Source organism: Sceloporus occidentalis, unplaced genomic scaffold (assembly GCF_023333645.1).
Source record: "Sceloporus occidentalis isolate IW3139 unplaced genomic scaffold, rSceOcc1.0.p SCAF_197, whole genome shotgun sequence".
Taxonomy (NCBI): Eukaryota; Metazoa; Chordata; class Lepidosauria; order Squamata; family Phrynosomatidae; genus Sceloporus; species Sceloporus occidentalis.
The window spans coordinates 1142342-1165005 of NW_028317177.1; the positions used below are offsets into that span (position 1 = coordinate 1142342).

The 22664-nt window shown below is 40.8% G+C and overlaps 1 protein-coding gene across 1 annotated transcript in view; it reads right to left on the bottom strand.

Moving 5' to 3' along the window:
* Nucleotides 1-4207: 4207 nt before the first annotated feature.
* The window catches only part of LOC149278238 (EARP-interacting protein homolog), a 65446-nt gene continuing 46989 nt past the window's right edge, over nucleotides 4208-22664 (bottom strand). Inside the window, exons 6-9 of the mRNA XM_089502175.1 lie at nucleotides 15063-15199; nucleotides 9456-9623; nucleotides 5857-6024; nucleotides 4208-4382 (exon numbers count right to left, since the gene is read on the bottom strand). Coding sequence (XP_089358301.1) covers nucleotides 4208-4382; nucleotides 5857-6024; nucleotides 9456-9623; nucleotides 15063-15199 — 648 coding nt within the window. The remainder of the gene's footprint in view (nucleotides 4383-5856; nucleotides 6025-9455; nucleotides 9624-15062; nucleotides 15200-22664) is intronic.

The following is a 22664-nucleotide window of genomic DNA, read 5'->3' on the forward strand; positions in this document are numbered from 1 at the left end:
TTCCTCAATTACATTAATTCAGATGAAAGCAAACAAAAACTCCTCTTAACCAATGACAGTTTTGTCCAGAAAGTGGAAAAAAGGACAGCGAGAATATTCCTGTAATCACACCCTGTGGAAGTTAAAACTTGTCAAATCCAGTCCAATCCTAAAAGCCTCAGTCCTGTTGGTTACCACATCCTTAGGCGGCGGATCCCAGAGCTTTACTACCCTTACTGCTAGAAGGTTTGTATAGTAGTCAGCAGTAGCTTTTCATGTCTACAAGAAGATACATAGGTACCTGAAATAATGCAGGTATTTTTTGTGATGATGTCCTCTGGATGGTGAGCTTCCAAATATGACATCATATCATGATATCACAGCCCCCTGCTACTCCACAACATGTAGGAATGCAAAAGAGTTGAAGGATACTCAAATTTAACTACCATGTTGGATGTTCTTGCAGGAAAGAGTCTCAGAAGAATTAAGAGTTGATGATGGAGAATATGATATGACTATTAGCCTTTCTTTATTCCATAAAATGCAGTTTACCTTGACAACACAATTGTTTATATTTTTCAAAGGACTGATAAATCATTCGATAATATTATAAATAATAGAATCTGAATAATATAAATAATAAAAATATATAGCAAGCATATATTTGGTTTTCACTCAGATGCCTCCCTCAGGATTCCACATTTAAGCTGTAATCGCACAAATGGGATCATAAAGGAAATAAAAAAGAGGTATCCAATTGCATTAAGAGATAACCAATGGCAGAGATTAATAATACTAATAAGCATAGTGTATACCCATAGACCATGAAATATATAAAGAATATCAATGCTATATATTCCATAGCAATTCAGTAGATAAAGGTATAGTAATGTGGAGTATTAGTATTTTCTACAAGAGGGTAGAATATATCCAAATAAAAAGGTTGTATTTGGGAAACATGCCGAATGATGTTAGATGTGTCTTTTTGAACACACAGACTGTGAAAGCACACAGGAATCATTTGATAAGGTTCAATTATACTTGTGATGCCTACAGTGTGTTCATCATTCAGGCAAAATGTAATAAATTAGGGATGAAATAATTCACTGAAATGGAAAAGAACAAGGGACATGTCCCTAATGGTAGCTAATATTATAGGTTCACCACCTTCAAACAAGCAGAATAAAAGAGGAATGATTCATCTGATTAAATCTATGCTTTACATGCTTTATCATCAATTAAATAAACGTTAGGGCATTTGGAGCACAGCTATGTACAGAATATCAAGGGACAGCAGCCCATTGTTCCAGGTTTTCCATTCCGGGACAACTGCCTATATTTTGATTTAATTGTTGAAAATAAAGTAAGCCCTCTTTTTCTATTGCCTATGGCTGGCAAAGGATGCAGAGTGGGAATTGCCCCCTGCATTGTTCTGATTTGAAGGGTTTCAGCCACTACCTGAAATATATGTGTGTTTTACTTGTATTTCTGCATATAGACACTGGGGGTTCAAGTGTAAGCAGGACCCTAGGCAGAATGTTCATGTCCACTGGCACCTTACTGGCTCCTTTATAGATCGTCTGTGATATTCTTCTTGGGGATTGTGCTTGGAAAAGGTCCATGTGGTCCACTGAATGTACAGGGTGGGGAAATATTGCAGATACACAGGAGGGATTTGGCTGAATCCCTCCATGCATTTGGAAGTAAAATGATAATTTTAAAAGGACACTCATATCAAATGCATATGATGGCTGGAGCATCCCCCTAAACGTCTTACACTCATCTGTCCACAAAACTCTGGATTCAGCAAACTTTATCTCACGTTTCACATTTCCCAACAAAATTGCAGCACAAGGGGAGAGTACAAAAAAAACAAAAAAAAAAAAAACCATGAAAAAACATGAAATGGATCTTGGTCATTAGGCCTTTTGGAGTACTGCTTTCCACACTTCACCAGCAAATACTTCTGAGCAGGTTAACCTGGTAAAACTCTATCCATCGTTCTTAGTCACCTGTATCAGCAACTTTTTGTGGCTGGAAAACGTGGCCTCTTTAATCCTTGAACCTAATCCCCCTGGTCCAGGTGCCAAAATGAGAACTGGACTGGGTACCAAACCTACTCATGTTATTACCGTACATACATAAACATGACATAGGATATATTATTTAAACCAGACACCATGAATTTCTTTACCAGTTATAATCCATTCTTTCTGCATATTATCTTCATATAGATGTGACATATATTGCCTCTTTCTTGGAAATACTTCTTATCATTATGAACTACAGGGACCTAAACAGGTCAGGATTTTTGGATAAAGCACTTCCAGCACAGACAGAGCTACCAAAAAAGTTGAAAATGATTATATAAAAAAAAAAAAATACCCGGTCTATAACATAAATCAGAATAGAACAATGACAGAAAATGCTGTCACAGCTTACGTCTTTGTGAACAATTTGTCCTCAACTTCATGAGAAGTAACCGTGTTCAGTGCAGTTGGCGTGTGAGATATGGCATATACATAAATACAATGTCACAGTCTTTAACCCTATAGAAAAGTTAACCGAGTCTCAATGCCAGATAGTACAAAGACCTCAGAGAACTGCAAGTATCTATAAGCCATCCTTACACTGCTCTACATACACAGAAACCAGAAGGCTGTAAGGTTTGTTCTACTTAGTAAAACCGCCGTCACGTGCTTGCTTTAGAGGCATGTCTGTGAGGGACGTGCGTTGCTTTTAGGAAGCCAAGCTGGGATTTCAACAGTTTTATACCTCATGTACCAGATGGTCTGTTCTCAAATTAATTTGTTCTCAGGGTTTATTGATTTCTGCAGTCTCAAACCCATAATTTCACACTCCAGCAAGGTCATCTCTCCTACTTTTGGTTCTTGTGATAAAATGCATACTGTGTAAAATCAAACCAAATGCGCATTTCAACTAAGTAGCAATGAATATCCACTTGTAACAGATTTCCTTGGGTAAAATGAGCAGAGATATAGAGAATGGATTTTCACCTATAAATAAATATGCATCTTATCCTTTCCGTACCTATTACAAGACGTCAAAGGGTATTGGATTGGCTGGATCTTCTGTTCATTAATGACTTGTTTTTCACTCACTAGTGGTCCGATTTAAAAGGCTACTTAGTTACATTAGTTAGAAAAAACATGTAAATCTACCAAATTCAAGCTTTCCAAGAATTCCCAAAATACATTGATTGAGATGAAGGCACAAATAAATAACATGTTCAACACTTGCCAAATGACCTTGGTGACATTATGGACAGTTTAGATCCATTTTAAATTACTAGGTTTCTCCCTTAACGCTTTTACTTAGAAGTTTTCCACAATAAGTTCAGTCTAACTTTTGTATAAGTGCTCAGGTGTAAAACTCAAGTGAAGGTCCCCAAAATCAAAATCCTACCTTATCTGTCTTCTTCTTCCTCCTTTTATGCGCAAATGATCCCAACTCTGCTTTCCCCAAATCTACCTGCTCCAGTCTTCTTATAAGAAACTAAACAACTCCAATGTCTCCAACCTCAAACGTGTTTACTGTAGACCACTATGCATTTCCTTGTGCCTATACTTAAGCCACATCGGCAGATTTGGAGAGGGATATGGTATCCCTCTTCCTCTGCTGCTTCCAAACAGTCATCCCTCATCATCTCTTTTGGTTGGTCTTTCACAGTGGATCATCTTCCCAACACTATATACTCGCTATATATATTCAGGCCCCGTTCCTATACTACAACACCAGCCACATTTTGCTTCCAGTTGAGTCTGTGGCTGGACCAAGCAGCTGAGCATTGAGGTGAAATATATTACCCAACATTCTAGAACATACAATCTACTATATACAATCATTCCACATTATAAACCCGACCATATAAATTAAGATTTTCCTACTATTTACAATACTTTTTATTTACCTAGTCTTCAAACACTTCAAATGATGCTATATAAATAAACAATTGATAATTCTCTTGATCGTTATAAAGATCATGTTTATTCCTTAAGATAAAATCCTATAATTCTGTAAAATAGCAAGACCTTGGGTAAAGAGTACCAGAAAAGAAATCAGAGAGGGTCAGACGTGGTCTTACATCGGGTCATTTAGTTTAATGGTCATAATAAACAAATATAATAACATATTTCATATTTCAAGTCTGTAGACACCAGTAAATTGTTTGGTAGAGACATCACTTTCACACAAGCAAGCACACAAATTACAACAATATGTTATATTTGAGTGCTCTTGGAACTCTGTTAATAACAAGCCTTCCATCATAACTTAGAGAAGCAAAGAGCCAGGGGTCGGCAGAGGACCATTCCACTGCATACACACTGTCTTCGTGTTCTTCATAGGTGGCGATTATACTGTCCTGAAGAGGCTCTTTTGTTCTAAAAGAATGGGGAGGGAAAACAATTAACTGGGGAAACAATGTCATTTATTTATCAGACACTGTAATTGTTAGAAAGGAACACAAATAACAGGCACAGTGAAAGACTTTGATAAAATGTCTAGTGGTCATAGATCATCCCAAAACCACCACCCTTGTGTCTGGATGTCAATAATTACATTTGCTGTTGGTATAAATATGTCATGGCAATGCTATCCAATGGTCTATGACAATGGTAAGTATGCCGTGCATTGCAACTAACTTTTTTCTCTTAAACAGAGCTAGTCCAGCTTGTAAGTAAGGGAGGTGTACAAGACTGAGCCAGCCACAAACGAAGAAAGAATATCTTGGATGGTCCTGTATAAAGCACATTTGGCCAGGGACGGCTCTTTCTAATACATAGTGAATTCAAGGAACCCAAACATCTCATGCCAACTCACACTTTAGTGAATAAACCTAATCGCTGATTCCGAAGTATGATTATCCCCCGTAACAGCTAGTGCCTTGCTACAACCCTTATGATTCAAAGCTACAATATCTCTAGGTTGGCTAGACAGAAAATACTACCCCAATTCCCGATCTATAATACTTCCATTATGAAATAAACAAATTCACATAATGATATGGCACAGCTCCCACCGTTGATCTCTGAATTCTGGTTAAATGCACGTTTAATATGGCATGAAATAGTTTCCAGTAGAAATATTTGCAACATTCAAACAAACATTCTGAAATTTTAGAATAGTGATACACAAGCAGCAATGTGTATGATTCCAATCCTGGAGGCCTGATATGTGCCATCCCACGTAATGCCATATGCTGGCAGGTCAATTAATAAATCTCATGTTTCAGCCTAACATACACGCTGAAATATTTAGGCTTCCTGCCCACACAGGTAATCTAAATCTGAAACTCACACCTGCCACAAGGGATGTCAGATTCCTTTCTGATTAACACGGTTTCAAAAGCAGTGTTGCCAACACAGCCAACTTGCTATATCGCTCCCATGTATAACATAGTGACCCCTGCTGTGTGTCTGCTACACAACCATAGCGACCCCTGCTGTGTGTCCGCTACACAACCCCTCAGTGGGTTCCATCACAGTGAGTATTAGACACCAGCACGTCCGATATTAACGTATGCTGATGTGTTTCCAGGTTACAAAAAAGGTGATCTGATGCCCTCCACTGCAATGGAAAACATGGGCTGTACGCCCCCAAAAAGCCCTCTATACATTAGACTGGTGGTAAGTATATTGTTCATGCATTTGGAATGGAAACCAAGTGAAAATTTAAAGAGATCATGTGGCTATCATATGCATTAAAGTTCACGTGAAGACTGAAGTGTCCCTTAGTGCTGGAATGTAACATGGGATGAAAAACGGCCAATTCATAAAACGTGAGTAGAAAAAAGGGAACTATAGAGAAATTATGAAAACAGTTTTGTGTTTTTTAAAACCCAGAGCATAAACATACTTCTCCTCCTGTTGGCCTTCCTCTTGATCACTCAAATCTTCATCATCGACCAGGTGCCCGAATGGTTCAGAGGAAATAGATACCATGTTGGAAAGGATAACTCTGCTGTCACTGCTTCCGGTCAGGACCAACTGGTCATGGGAATGGTTGTATCGGACACTCCACACCCTGAAATATTAGATGGAATAATTTCCATATTTATTATTCCATCATTATTGGCAATCAAAGACTTAGCAGCTAGATAATGAGCAATATGGTCAAATGTCAAACATGTAAGGATTACAGCTAAATGTGTCACCAGATTGGGCAGTCCAAGAAGGTGATAATTCATCTACCACCATGTCTCAAGACTACGGCTCTATGAACTGTGTGAGCACACTAATACTATCTAATACTAAGAACAGATATTTCAATAATATCTTAACAAGTCACTGCATTGCTACACACAAATATACAGAACCTTTCCATGGAAATTGTTAATTTCACAAATTGAACACATGAGAATGAAAGAAAAAGTTTTAAAAGGTAGAGCAGTAATGTTATGTTGTACCTGGAGAGGTAGAAACTACCTACAGGGTTCATCCAAAACATAGTAGCCAATAAATCCTCCATTTGAGTTTAGTGAACAGGGCTTTTCTGTGCAGTATAATGGGAAAGTCTTTGAAGTACCAGGAGTATGCCAAAGAAGAGAAGAGGCTACTAACTATTATTAAAGGACAATCCCAACTGGGCTTTCCTACAAGAACCCCGGAGCAACCTCAGACTGGCCCTGCATAATGCATTGGTATATCAGGAAGTTGAAACATTCGAAAGACTCCGAGAATATTAAATATTCCCCTATGTATTTTTAGCATGCAAACTATGTCATTACATAAACCAACTGCATTGAGGTCCCGCGGCGTGGCTAGAGCCATGTGATATCTGGGATGCGGTCAATATATTTAATAATAATGATAATATAATAACATGTGGATAACTTATGTTATAAAGTGCAAATTTCTCCTGTTTATGTTGACTTGTTACCTGCTTCAACAGCGGGCATATGATTTGGGAGTGTAGTTGACTCCATGCTTTGTAATGAATTCTACACAAAGAAGCTGACATTTCTCTCTAAGGGCACATGGAAGAGTTTAGCAGGATAGTGCATGCAGTCATCAAGCACGGTACAAGATGGCAGCCCAGAGTCACTTGGACTTATTTAAAATAATCATAAAGAACCAATGCCAATCTTCAAATGGTCAAGTAAACTGTATTTTCACTACAATCAGTATCTATTATAATATAACATACATACAAAGTGCTGTATGATACCTGTGTACATATTACATATAGATTGCTGCGTGTTAAATTGTGACATTTCCATGGCAACCGCAGACTACATTTGACATCCATTTTAACTTTGAAAGCACAATATTTCAACTGCTCGTGTCTGCGGTATGACACACTGAACTAAAGACAAAACTACATGCGATGCTATTTTATGCTTAAAATAAACAACTTATTGTGTGAAAACGGTTCCAATGATTTATAGCCAATTCAATATGGATGCATATTGGCCAAGGGTCTCATATGTTGCGAGGGCAATTGTGGCCCTTCAACAATCGCCATGCATTGATATGCATTAGTCTTAATTTATCAAATTGATGTTTCTCACCCCAGGACCCAATAGACTACATCTTTCTGTTAAGATTATATTTAAAACCCAACAATAAGAGTCACAGGAGAAGGTTCTGCTAGAAATTCTAAGCTCTGTATATATGTGCCTATACAAATCTGCAGATAAGGTGAAAATCAATATGGCTGTACTGGTCCAAGTTGAGTTGGAGTCTCCAGTCTTGTAATCGGTAATGTTACCGATTATTGATCCAACACAGAAAAAGTAGAGTTACAAAGTCACTTTCCGTAAGATAAAAGATACGTAAGAGGTCCCAAGAGGTTATTCTTCCATCAAACTCCAACTGGCAAAGGCACCCAACATGATTACACAAAGACATATACAGAAACATTTATTGGTACCAAACTGTTGTGCCTTTGAGGTTGGCCTTTACTAGACTGGTAGCAAAAGCCATGGTCTTGTAGCAATGTTTCCAAATATTTTATGTTGGCACTAAGCCTTTCATGTCTTTTGTATATTGATTCCATGGCGTTGTTCCCTTCTCTCCAGCTCTTACATTTTTAAAGGGTATAAATTCTTAAACTGTATTGTGCTTGTGGCGGAAACAGGGCTAAGTAAAGTCCAAAAGCTGGTCACACTATGGATTCGTGACGAGGAATTCTACGGGTCACGTCTGAAAGCACTACTGACCTGGTTGTATATTTGGTATGACAAAAAAACTGAGGAGATATGTAGGAAACGACATCAAACTTCAAAGTCTGAATGTGCTAAAATAGCTTCTACATATTGAATATTTTTGAAATCCAAAATGTTTGAGGACGCAATTGTCTTTTTCTTTTTTAATTAGAACACAAAACACACAAAGCAAATCTCTGATGAGTAAAGAAATCTCTCCATATTGTGCATTACATTTTCATATGCAGTTATATGCGGAATTAAAAAACAAAGTTCATTATTTTATATATATATAAAATTACCTTGTTTAATTCCTACACAGATCTCGAGCGCACTAATTTGGAAGGTCTATGCCAAACTGGAATAAACGGAGCAGCCTATTTTATTTTTACAGGACCGGAAAGAATATTTACGGATTTCACTTTTCAGCTAAGACACAGAGTACTTCCGTTAAGATGCCCGGTGCATTCCTACTTAGCGCACTACCTGTAATAGTCTGGTTATTTCTATATGATGTGCTTTCAGTCAGGGGAACCGCTATCTGCAATTTCCCCTTCAGATGAAAAGCCTTAACTCTCTCTCTCCATAATAACAGAGAAAGGTATATCTAATTTACAGAAGAGGTATCATCAAAATGACTCTCACGCAAGATAACAGGGTGATTAATGTAAGAATTAAAAAAATAAAAAATTAGAAATTTTTTTTCCATTTTTTAATTATTCGGCTCTCCATGTGTGGTTTGTTCCAACAAGCTGATCAGCCTAAATTTAGTTCATTTGAAACTGCTTTTTTTCGATATACTTCCTGCTACACCGATACTACCAAAGAGGTCTCACTGCTTACCCTGAAAATTAATTGAAACGCTGCTTTTAATTTTTTAAATAGTGGAATTCAACTACCCCTATATGTGACAAAGCCTAAGTAAACAAGGTTCCTTGAATGAACCTATAAAAAGCTAATGCACCTTAACCTTTAATAGGAGCGAATGTGTTCTCCATATTTAACGCATCTACTGAAATGTACGCTGTACACACAGAGTATACCAAGGGCCACTTCTGGTCTTAACTGTAAACCTCTCTTCCCCCCTCTGTAAAAATGGTAAGCCACATCAAGGCTGTCACACGTATGTTTCATGGACATATGAATGTATTCCTCAGAGCGATTGTGTTCTCGGTCTTTTGTTTGCTTAGACACATACATGTTCAGTTCATCTTCCTCCATCTGTTCTGAGCAGCATGATGTAAATGTAACAGCTTGCTTTGCATGCGCTCTGAATAAACACAATCAAACATAAGGCAGTGAATCCTACCAATGCGAGTGCTCCTCTAGCGTCTTCACCGGCTCGTGAACATTCCTGGTATCCCAGAACTTCACTTTGCAGTCATCCCCGCAACTGGCCAAGTAGTACTGTTTGTTGGGGTTGAAGTCTAGGTCTCGAACCAGCTGTCCATGAGCATTCTCTATGCAGTATATCTGCCTGGAAATGAACAGAAAGCATCATTTAGAGGGTCCTGTGCCACCTCATGCCACCTCTCTCCTTCGTGTCAGAGCACAGTATTAGGACACTTGAAGAAAATGTAATTCATGTATTATGTTGTCTTGATATTGTGTCTTTATGTATACTAACTCTACTATTTTATCGTATGCTTGTCTGCTGCCATTTTTAGATTTTTTTAACGCATTAACATCCCCTCCAACATCATAGTGCTGCAACTAATAACCGGTGGCACATACTAATTAGAGGAGATCTAGAAGTAGTTTTCTTAAAACATTAGACCTACTGAGTTATGGAACCGGTAACTTGGGTGCATTAAGAGCTACACAAAGAGAAGGAAAGATATGCTATGTATTTTAGATACTAAAGAGGACATAATAGCAGGTGTCAGAATACCAGATGGGATATGTGGGGACGTCTCATCAGGTCATGGCGCTACTATCATATAGGAAAATTAGGAAGATATTCACGTTCTGCCTCTAAACTGACATCCTAACCTCATGACTGAAGTCTAAAGAAAATCTGTTCTCATCCAGTCACGGTTTCTGGTGTTCCATCCACCTTGATGAAGAAGAAAGTATTGAACAGAGGACACAGTGTTCTAACTTCAAACCCATATCTCACAAACAATGGCGGTTATAGTGTGAGTAAATAGTGTTTTCCATTGCTGTATTACCGTATTTGCTCGATTATAAGACAAGGTTTTTTTTCCCTCGTCTTATAAATCGGGGTCGTCTTATAATCAGACCTCAAATAGGTCTGACTATGAGACGACTAAGATCCAGATCCCCCGCAGCTGCAGGGGACCTGGATCCTCCTGCCCCCCCCCTCACTTACCGGTACTTCTGAGTCCCCGGTGTGTAGCTGGGGCAGCGTGTAGATGTCCATGCGATTCGCGTAGACAACTTCCACTGCAGCAGGAAGGAGGTGTGGCTAGCAGCGGGGGTTGTCTGCGTCCATCGCTGCTAGCCACACCTCCTTCCGGCTGCAGCGTAAGATCTACACGCTGCCCCGGCTACATGACAGGGAAGTCAGAAGCACCAGTAAGTTTTGGGGGGCGGGGGAGTGTTAAATGGGGGGCATAAGGCATTTCTGGAGGCAGAGTGCTCTGTGAAATGCCTTTTCACCCCCTTAATACCACTCTGCCTCCAGAAATGCCTTTTTAACCCTCTATACGCCACTCTGCCTCCTGAATGCCTTAAACCTCCCTATATGCCACTCTTCCCCATAATATGCCTTTTAACCCTCTAAAGTGGCATATAGGGGTATAAGGCATTTCTGGAGGCATAGTGGCACATAGGTGGTCAAAAGGCATATCATGGGGCACAGTGGCATATAGGGTTAAAAGGAATATCATGGGGCACAGTGGCATTTAGAGGGTTAAAAGGCATATCATGGGGCACAGTGGCATATAGGGTTAAAAGGAATATCATGGGGCACAGTGGCATTTAGAGGGTTAAAAGGCATATCATGGGGCACAGTGGCATATAGGAGGTATAAGGCATTTCTGGAGCAGATGTACATAACTGGGGGGCAGTTTGGAAAATAGAAGGAAATAAAACCAAAATATTTTTCTCAATCATAGCTTTTATAAAAAAAAATAGTTTAGATTAATTAACATTTACTGGTAAAACTTTTTTCCTATAGGGTCGTCTTATATTCTGGCTTTTTTTCCTAAATTAATATTCAGATTTGGGGGGGTCTTATAATCGAGCAAATACGGTATTTATCACACGTGTGTCTATTCAGTACAGAAAACCTATGAGTGACTTCTGCATGGATCACCTCCAAAACTGCCATCAGGTTGCAGGTTGCTTTCATATTTGTTTGGAAGATTGATGATGATTTTACACCTGATGTATCTTGTGTTTTTATTTGCATTTTAAAGAAGTGAATCACCTTTTTAACCCCTTGCTGTGCCTATCATATATATATATATATATATATATATATATATATATATATATATATCAAATGTAGTGGGGGGTTTTTGGGGAACATCCATTAAATTATTATTATTCAGATCACATTATGTTGTATATTTAAAATTTTATGTTACTCGTTGACCATTAATGGAGGAAAATAATATAGCAGCATTTCTTGGAGCTGTATCAATGAATTAACAGCCAAAGGACCTGGTCAATGAAGACATGGGGATTTGGGGAGCAGACAAAACAGCTCGGTAAATCTTACTGATCAAGTGTTAGGTTGATTTTAACAGATACCTTCAAAATCCACCTTATGTGCACGCTGTGGCAGCAGCCTGTTCTCTGCATGATCATTCTTCCTTACTAAGTTATCCCTCCCCTATTGCGAAGTTGGATTCATGGATTCCATTGGAGTCAATGGATTCTTCATGGACTTCAATGCATTTTATTACACAATTACTTTTGTGGTTCATGCCAATTCGGCATCACTTAAGAGAAATCATTCATTATATTCTATAGCAATATGTTTAGCCACACAGAAACAATACAGGGCATTTTAAAAGCTTTTTCAGTCTCTACAGCAACAACCCCTCAGAGTCTCTCCTTTCGAGTCACGTGACACATGTTCCCAGAAAAATCTGAACTGCGCAGAATTTGACTTGATGAAAGAATTATTTCTGAGAAGGGTTTGGGCCTCCAATAGCACTAACCTGACTAACATTCACAGAACGGTCCTATAATCAACGATACGACTGCACAGAAAATGCTATATTAAACCATGGAAAACCCTTCCCTTACAGCGATTCAATGAGATTTGCAGCGTGTACGACCACCTAAAATGGGTACATTTTTGCCCGTACAGTTAAGACAATTACATCTTTCCTCCACTAGAACCGACTAAATATAATGGATGATCTACTTAAAACACAGCATTGAAACTAATCTTGGCCCTTACGCTGTACATAACCGTGAATGGGCCACGTGGTCAGAGCGATAATGGTCCATATATTTGTTAATAAATATGCAACACATTTCTGAAAGAACAAAGGTGTGCATAAAGCTACCCAAAAGAATTAAGTAAAACGCGCAATCCAAAAGGGCAATTTACCGCCACTATGTATCTGTACACGCATTAGAAGCAAGGGACATACAGATAACGAAGAATAGAAAAGACTCCTGAATTGTGTTCGCAATGTAAGATGGCAGGTTACTCGTAGATTTTATCTCCTGGAAAAATGATAAAGTGTGATTAAAGAATATTTGCTCTGGCAATGAAATTCATTCGCTGAGATTTCATATGCTGATGGTCTTAAGTCATAAGAAATTTCACTGTGAGATGCCTTTATACCCAAGATAGTTACATCATATGTTAACACGTTAACTCTTTATGCAAGCAATGAGACCCAGAGATAGTCAATGACATCATAATGGTCAGATGATGACATGAACATACCAGGGATATATTTACTTATTCATTATATTTACCTATTTATTAGTTCATTTAGACATTTGCACTCTCAAATAACCCAATCGATGCCAAAACAATAATTGACGGCCTTGTATGGGATTTTTTAGATGGTCTCTATCTAGCTGCTGTAAAATGACAAAATAGCATACTTAGAATTCCAAGGATATAGCGTCCGTTCTAGATTCTGCTGGCATCTCTTCTACAATATACACAGCATTTGCTTTGGGATTACTCACACAAATGTCATTTCTTTATTCGGTCTACCAGAAGTAATAAACTAATCAATAATTGAACATATAAATAAATACCTTGGTTTATTGAAGAAAAGAAAAAAAGGACTTTATGCTTTCCTCTCTATTTCAGTTGGCTTCTGCAGAAGCAAGGGGGGGGGGGGATATTAAAAGCTCATTTATCCATCGATAATATATAACCGATCCCTTATTATTCTATTACCTTGCTGCTTAAAACAATTGGAAAAACATCTACATCCGGACGCTGATCGATCGAAGCATAATGCAAGATTATAGGTGAAAGCAGGACATACGAAGCTGAATGTAAAATTCACCCCTCCTGTTAAGGCAACAGACGCTATAGCAGAGAGATCTGTCTTCTCAGTTTAGTGATAAATTACTGTGTGCTGAGGGGATAATCGGTATCTTAAAAAAGCTTGCACAGACCTCAGTTGTCATGGAAACGGATGTGTATAACATCACTCCATGGCTTATCAAAATCACAACTTGGACTAAAAAAAAGAAATGCTCTTATTAAGCACACTACGAATCTTATCTTATGATTGCGTACAAACACAATCATAATTTACAGAAATTACAGCATGTTAGGTAAAAACATGATAAAACCCATTAGGTAAAATTAAAATAGGATTAAAAAAAATATAGATCACTCGGCAAGCTTCTAATGAAACTCATTATTTTAGTAGATATAAAAAAAAAATACATTTTGATTTACTATCCTAAGACAATTTGACAAACAAGGGCTCCGTTTTGGAGAAGAGTTCTAGTAAAGTTTTAAGTGTCCTCTGCGTCAGGGTTATCGATGTGATATCTGTCGGCTCCCCAATGCCTGGTGTTGCAACTTTCAGCCCGGCTTCCTGAGGCTCCCGAGGAAGTCAAGGTGGACGCTCCGAAGAAACATTTTGGGTTATGGGGTATTACCCTGGTGTAGACGCAAATCCTGAGGATCCTGCAACTCCAACTGTAAACAAATGTCCTTCGACAAAAGTCGGGCGGATGGACTGGTTCCCATAGAACCGGAAGACAGATTAGAGCTGTTTGTCCTATCTTTCCTGATGTAGAGACTCGGACCTTAATGAACTTTATGCCTATCCCCTGCGTGTTTAAATTCCCTCACTGTATTAACTTCATTTCCGCTGGCAGGCTCTTCCTCTACAGTAAAGCAAAACTTCCTTACATTTCACACCTTTGAAATAAATAATCTTTCTTAAAAGTACAAATCACCCAACAGTCTCTTGTGTCATCCCCATACAAAAGTTGAAGGAACATCCTACCCGTCTGTGATTCAATCATACAGCTGCATATCTGCCAGTGGAAGCACAAATGTCTTATTTCACACCAGATTTTAAACAAACTACACCGTTTCCATCTTTATTATTTTTCTATTTGTGTTTTTTTTTTTTTTTTTTTTCCAAACTGAGTTCTTGCTTTTATCGGCGGCGTGGTCTTCTAATTCCGATTCCAACTGGATTTCAACAGTAAAAATGGAACCAAAACAAATGGTGTCCCTTTAAAAGCAAAGGGTTTCACTCCGTTTCTTATTAAATTAAATGCTGCTCCTTCAGGCGTTACAGAAAAAGGAACAAATCAAATCAATTATTTGGAAATCAAAGTGTTAAATTAAACACATTTCCTTGAGGCACAATTGGAATAGCAAAAAATCGAATCATAAAGAAAAGGCCACGTATGATTGCAATAATTTTAAGTCTGGGGTTTTAGGCTCCTGAATGACAATTTTATGTCTCAATTATCGGGGAAGGGATGGATTCATTACCTCATACTTCTTATGTCCCAGCCTCGGATGGAGGTGTCGTTGGCTGTGGCAACCTGTGTACAGTTGTGATGAGGGCTCCATCGCCCACAGGTAAATCTCAGCTGCCCTTTGCCCTCCAAAGCCGTGGAACTCGAGAGCTGACGGGGGAAACACAAAAGGAAATGTAGCATGAGAGATAAATAGGACTCCAGGCAGAGCCATCACAGGAGCAGCCGCCAACAAGGGCTCCGGCCCTCAAACAGTTAAAAGAGCATTTTTTGTGTTGTGCTTTTAGTGAAAGATTAACTCTCAAATAACACAGATAATTAAAGAAGCATCCTTATTCATGAGTAATGACTTAGTCATATCCTGTAAAGAGGCGAAGAAGGTGCCTCGATCGCTGCTCATACGGACTGCGGTGATGGCCACGGTCACGGCAGAACGCCTAATGGAGCTGTTCCATCTATAATGCTGAACTTAACATTTAAAAACATAATTTTCCATTTTATTTTATATATATAAATCAAATATATACAGTGCATACATATATATCCTATTTCTTGTATTATTATTGGACATGAAGGGAAATGATATGTCTAAGTTGGAGAATGTGCCTGTATTAATGATAAGTGAGCAAAATGTCGACACACAAGAAGCAGGATTTTCACTACTATCTTATAGTAGAAGTAAATGCATTATATTTCTTTTCACCGAAATTGCAATCTGGATATCTTTTGGACCCCAATAAAAGTTCTGTTCTGAGATGCGGTTTGCAGAGACTCTCAAGGAAAAGAATAAACTCAGCCAAAATAACCAAGTCCCCCCCGATTGTGAACACAAATCTCATGTGGCAGATAACCCATGCATGCGCACATCACGGCAGACGCACTTGGGTAATGATTTCACAAGGATGAAATGTTCTTGAAGAATTTCTGCGATCTACTAGGGACAAATATGCTTTCCTTCAAAATCCAGCACGTGTAGCAGGGCATATCAGACTTTTTTTCTTCTCCCTACCGGTACGTAGCGTTTCAGCCAAAACCTTTCTATACGGTACACTGATGATTTGCAGCCTTGCCATTAATAATACAAAGCAGCATTGCAACCTGCCATTAGGAAGAAGAATTGCCATGGCTCATCAAGTAAATTGACATAATGTGACATTACTTTAAATGGGACTTAGCTTCCAGTGCATTCATTGTGCCTTAATGAAATGCAACTTGTATTTGACTTTACCCATCCCCTTGATTACGACATGCCTGGGTTAAAAATGTGGCCAGGGTTAGGCAGAATAAAGAGCTGGCAGAGAGCGTGGTGGGAGATGGCACCTAGACACAGAAAAGGTGAATGGTACATCGCGCCGGGATCTGTAACTTGCTCATCTGGCTGCTAAACAGCTCTGATAGCCAAACCCACGGTGATAATGCAGTGTCCTGGGTCAACTCTCAAGCAGATAGAAAAATACGGTAGTAGTAATAAAAATCTATTATGATCTATCTATCGATAAGATTATTCTCAGTAGATTGAGCGCTTCTACAGGCAGGAATCAAACAGGTTCCTCCTGCACTGTGTTCACTGCCGAGTCGGCGCCTGCCCAGCTAGTGAAATTGTTGAAGTCAGCTCTGACCTTTAATCACCTAAAGTGGGGCGGCTGACAAGAGGAGTATGCGGCAACCCTAATCTCCTCTGATTTAAAGATTCAAAGGTGTTACCTGAGGCTTTTTCTTGAATTTTACTTGCAATTCCACAAACAGCCACCAGCTGTTACCAGTCTACAGTAACAAGAAGTTTAGGCAGCATTAACACATTCTGGGATCCTTTTGTGCTCCTTTTACAAGCTTTTGCTCTCTTTTTCCCCAAAATGCGTCTTGGACAGGTCTGGATAGTGGACACTGAGTGTGTTGGCTGGCAAATATGTCTTAGGCTCATTTATCACCGGGTGCCCTGGGCTGAATGCTACCTATCTAGTGACTAGCAGGCTACAAACTAGGAGTAAAACGCGCTGCCACATTGGTTTAGGTAGCTTCATCAGAGTTTAATTCCCACCTACTGTACAATGTTAGATGATGTTAAAAGGGACTCAAGTGTGGTCAATGTGGGGAAGAACAGAAGAATTTAGTGGCACAAAAAATGCTCTAACTCATGGGTGGTAGACGGTAGGGAGATCTAGTCTAATATCATTTATGTCAAATAAATAATATGTTTGAACACAAAAGATCAGGGATTTCCCATGTAATTGTGTAAAGATTTTTTTCAATTCAAAGGCAGCAGTGATATGTAATATTTTATAGTTTCTTGATCCAGGGAGAAATCCAATTGCCTTCTGGAGTCAAGAGGGAATTTTTCCCCCTGATAGCAGAATTTGAAGTAGCTTAGTTAGGGTTTTTGCCTTCTTTTGGATCATGAATAGGAAGGTAAGGTAGAAGGGATGAACTTGATGGAATTAGTACATAAGGTTGAAAAAAGACCTATGTAACTATGTGACAGTGGGTTTGATCGAGCAATTTATCTTGAGAGGTAATCTGAAGAAAACAGCAAGGAAAGAGAAAGGTGGGGTAGATACAAGGTATGATGGAAAAGAGAAAGTGTGGAATGAGTAAGATGATGTCTGTGACGGAAGCCTCCATCACTGGGACCACTGGAGAGGCCTGACTGCCAGCCTCCTCCCTATTGACTATGGGCCCTGGGTCTGTAAAGACTTCGGTGGCTACCCCCAGCAGTATCATCTCATCACTGGCTGAGGGGATTATCTCCAGCAGACAGCCAGAATCTGCCACCAGGGAGTGACCACCATTCTTTCAGTTTAATGTTGTATAAATCAGTCTCTCCCCCACCCCACTGTATTGTTAATCCCGTTACTGCCCCTGTTGTCTCTGGGAGGCAGATTAAGGGGGCGGTTTGTGTCCCAATATCTTGTTTTATGTTAATGTGTGTTTTGCTGGATATATCCAGCCCTGTGTGTCCAAAATAAATCAATCAGTCTTCGTTTGGTTTTACCCTACACTGAGTCTCGGCTAGTGACTGGGGAACCGGGGAAAGTGTGTTGTCCCAGGCTAATCGAGCACAAGACAGTGGAGGTAGTCGGTCGGACTAGCCAGCTCCGTGACATTGGTGGCAAGCGGTGGGATTTCTTCTTAGTCTGAGGGACACTTACTTTCTACCAGGATTGACCGACAGGACGGCAGACTTCGGTCGCCTTGACGAGGACATGGATGTGGTATCAGAATTCCAGGGGCTGCTGCGGATCATCCTCTCCTGCAACACCACTGCCCTGCCAACAGAACAATACCAGAATCTGAGGCAACTGGTTCGACGGTCACTATGGCAGAGGGCTGTTATATGCCGGGGTCAGTGTATTCCAAGCTCCGAAAAAAAGATTAGAGACCAGCGGGAACTACGGATGTCATTCCTGGGACAGCAACCCCAGGAGCAATGGGTCTCCGAATTGGACAAGCTGGTCCAACAGGAGGTAGAGCTGGAAGGTCACTATAGGGCTCTGCAGTGGTATACAGAACAAGCATTTTGGGGAACTGCGAAAGAATGTTCTCCACAGGTATATGACTTTGGTGGCCCACGATTATTATGGCATAGTCTTCAGGAGGATCCGGACTTCAGAAGTACAGCGGAGTGGTGGATTGAGGACATCCGGGATTTCAAGGAGTGGGACCTCCCAGATGCACTAGGACTTAAAGGTGATTTAGACTTTTAAATTACACAGGAGTGGGAACTGGAGAAGGCGTATAAAAAACTGTTTGACCGTGTTCAACAGAATGCCCCAGTGTCCAGTGATTTTGTGGATGTGATTGAGTGGTTATCTGAGGATGTTGACCCAGGCGGGGTGGATGGGACTGCGGTCTCCACCCCTGAGTCACAGGGATACTGGGCAGCTAATCGAGATCCGAGACCAGAGCTATGTGACTTTACACCACAACCGGATCCAGAGATTGTGGATCTAATTGATTTTACATCTGAGGATGTTGGTCCGGGAGGGCTTGCAATTGGCTTTCCTTCCCAGGGAAAGGAAGGAAGTTTTCTGGGGATAGTGGATGGGACTGCGGTCTCCACTAGCACCCACCCAGCTGAATAGCTGGCAACAGGGCAGAGCGCTGCTGGCTTCTGCCCCACACCTTCAATGGCTACAGGGATACAGGAAGATGCGGCAGCCGGCCCATCTCCCCAGGGCAGCTCACATGTCCGGGAGCGGAGGAACCGGTCCTCCCTCCCCAGCGGCAGGCCGACCCAGAAGATTCCCTAACCCCAGCTGAAGCGCTGGCAGCCGGACAGAGCATCGCTGGCCTCTGCCCAGCACCTACCAAAGCTGCAGGAATTCAGGGAGATACAGCGGCCGACCCGCCTCCCCAGCAGAGGCAGGGAGGTGGAACAGCCCGTCCATCTCCCCAGCGGCAGAACCTAATTCCGGGACCGGATCAACCTGACCTCCCTCCTCAACGGCAGCAGGAGCACCAGGGAGGGGATGCAGGAGGCATCCCTCCCCAGCGGTACCCGGGAGATGGCGCAGCTGGCCCATCTCCCCAGCAGCAGCAGGAGCACCAATTTTGGGAGGGCATTGATGGGCCAAATAAACTGACTGACTATGGAGTCAACCCGTTTGGGGTCACATCCTGTGTCAGTCCAATTCGAAGGGGGGAGAATTGTAACGGAACCCTCCATCACTGGGACCACTGGAGAGGCCTGACTGCCAGCCTCCTCCCTATTGACTATGGGCCCTGGGTCTGTAAAGACTTCTGTGGCTACCCCCAGCAGTATCATCTCATCACTGTCTGAGGGGATTATCTCCAGCAGACAGCCAGGATCTGCCACCAGGGAGTGACCATCATTCTTTCAGTTTAATGTTGTATAAATCAGTCTCTCCCCTCCCCCCATTGTATTGTTAATCCCGTTACTGCCCCTGTCATCTCTGGGAGGCATATTAAGGAGGCGGTTTGTGTCCCAATATCTTGTTTTATGTTAATGTGTGTTTTGCTGGATATATCCAGCCCTGTGTGTCCAAAATAAATCAGTCTTCGTTTGGTTTTACCCTACACTGAGTCTCGGCTAGTGACTGGGGAACCGGGGAAAGTGTGTTGTCCCAGGCTAAGGGAGCACAAGACAGCGGAAGTAGTCGGTCGGACTAGCCAGCTCCGTGACAATGTCTACACAGGAGGCCATAAATAGAAAAAAAGACGGTTGAGTGATGGTATGAAAAGGTTAAAATAGGCTGTGCTGGAGAAGGACTTGTATAAGATGTTTAAGAGAAGGTGGAAAGAGTAAGTTGGGGAGAGGAGGGATAGAAAAGAGAAGATGTATCCTCGAGAACCGCATGGATAGAGTAGGATGGGGCGAGAAAATAAGGGAATGTTTAGAGGGTACAGAAAAAACAGAATGGAGAAAAAGGCATATTTTCATAAGAGCCAAAAAAGAAAGCTTTACGCTGGATAGGACTTAAAATGTCTAAACTAATAAATAAGTAAGCTGTATATAATTTGTTCCTGCAGTCTAGTATAGGTTTTACCAAGTTCAATTGCCAACATTTCACTCTTAATGTTCTCTATTCTCACTGTTTATAACTGTTATGCACTTAAGGTTCAGGCAACCTTTAAGCTGCAAACATACCCTCACGAGGGTTCTCTTTTAATTTAATATAATGTGCTTTATAAGCAACACTGCATGGTGTTATGCTATGCTGCAACAAACACCTTGAAGGCAAATTCTACACTTGGAGCATTCTTGACTATTGAACTTTCTAAGGCCTGAGGTGGAACATTATGTCATCAGATCACAGACATTGTGCAAGTATAACAAAGTAATTCACAATGGACAATATCCTGTATGGCAGGGGTGTCCAAGTTTTTTCTGCAGTGGGCCGCTTCATCAGAATTGTATACGTGCGAGGGCCACACTCATTTTTCACTGTGAGAAAATATGGCCTTTAATAATTTATGCAGATTAAAATAAAGTAAGTGACACAAAACCTTTACTTTTCCTCTCATTGAATTCTGGGCCTAGAAAGTTTTGTGACTACAAATTCAGAATTCTGGATAAGTAAAAATAAAATAGTTCTATTTATTCTAGGGATATACCAAAATGAAAATTCTGGACCAAAACCGAAAATTCACCCCCCACCTTTAAAAATAATAAAAAATCCCACACTTCTAATAAAAGTAAATTACACACCAAAATTGCACAAAAAATTTAATAATGTTGTTATTGTATTTTTTGTCCAATTTTGGTGTGTTAACCACACTTTTATTAAAAGTAACACACCACAATTGGACAAAAAAAATCAACAATATGACTAGGCATGATAGGAGTGTGATTGCTAACTGCAATCACACTGCTATAATACCCAGGCAACCCGTAAATACTGGAACCTAGGCATGATGGGACTGTGGTTGCGGTTAGCAATCACACTCCTATCATCCCAAGCCAGCCAGTACATGCTGGTACAGGGTGGCTGTAAGTGCAGACCCCATACTGCTGGCAGCATCAATACACAAGGGGGCAGCTAGCCAGGTTTCAGCATATACTGGCTGACTTGGCATGATAGGAGTGTGATTGCTAACAGCAATCACAGTCCAATCATGCCTAGGTTCCAGCACTTACACATCCATGCTATCACACACACAAATTCATTCATTCACATATTCATTCCCTCAATCACGCATACTCATTCAAACACCCTCCCCACCCCCTTACCTGCACTGTATCCCTCGATGCCGCTCACAGACTTCAGCAGGGGGCGTGGCCTCCCTCTGCCTTCTCTTGTACTGCACAGAGGAGCCAGGACTGGAGCAGAGTCATGTGATTGGTTCCGTTTCCTCTGTGCAGTACAATAGACCCTCCCACAGGGCTCTTGTGATCCTGGCTGCTGATCTCACGCAGGCCGCACCTGGCGGTCCCGCGGGCCGCATGTTGGACGCCCCTGCTGTATGGTAACAGAAATGGTAACCTAATACACAGGGATCAGTATCATGTAGCCATATAGTTGCAGCTAACCACACACCCCATGATGCTTGCAAGAGGGGTGTTGGAGTCTGATGGAGCAGCAGAGGATGTCCGTTTCACCAAATGGAGTCCCAACCATTAAAAGGACCTGTCACTGAGAATAACATGTCCAAAAGTGCGTAGTTGTGTTTTGGGCTTGAAAATAGATTGGAGGAAAATCAGTACAGGAGGGAAGCTTATTTCAAAGGAGGAGAAATGTTAGAACAAGAGGCCATAACCTAAAACTAGAGGGCTAAAGCTTTAGATGTCATATAAGGAAGTTTTACTTTACCAAGATGGTGATAAATAGAACAGCCTCCCATCAGAAGTTGTTGTGGCTGGTGCAGTGAGGGACTTTAAACATGCATGGGATAGACAAAGTTATTCTGAATCCAATACAAAAACAATATGAGATGCTCACGAAGAACAGCTGCTTCATAGCCTCTCCTCTCGCTTGGGAGCTAGGGTGACCACATGTCCCGGATTGCCCGGGAATTTAAGTCCCAGGTAATGTCCCGGAATTAAAATGCCGTCATTTTTTTTTTTGATGCGGAGGAGAGGGGGCGCCAAGCAGTCGCTCATGAAGTTTTTAGCAACCAATGCCCGCCTCTCAGTGTCCTCCGTGAGGCCTTTAGCTCG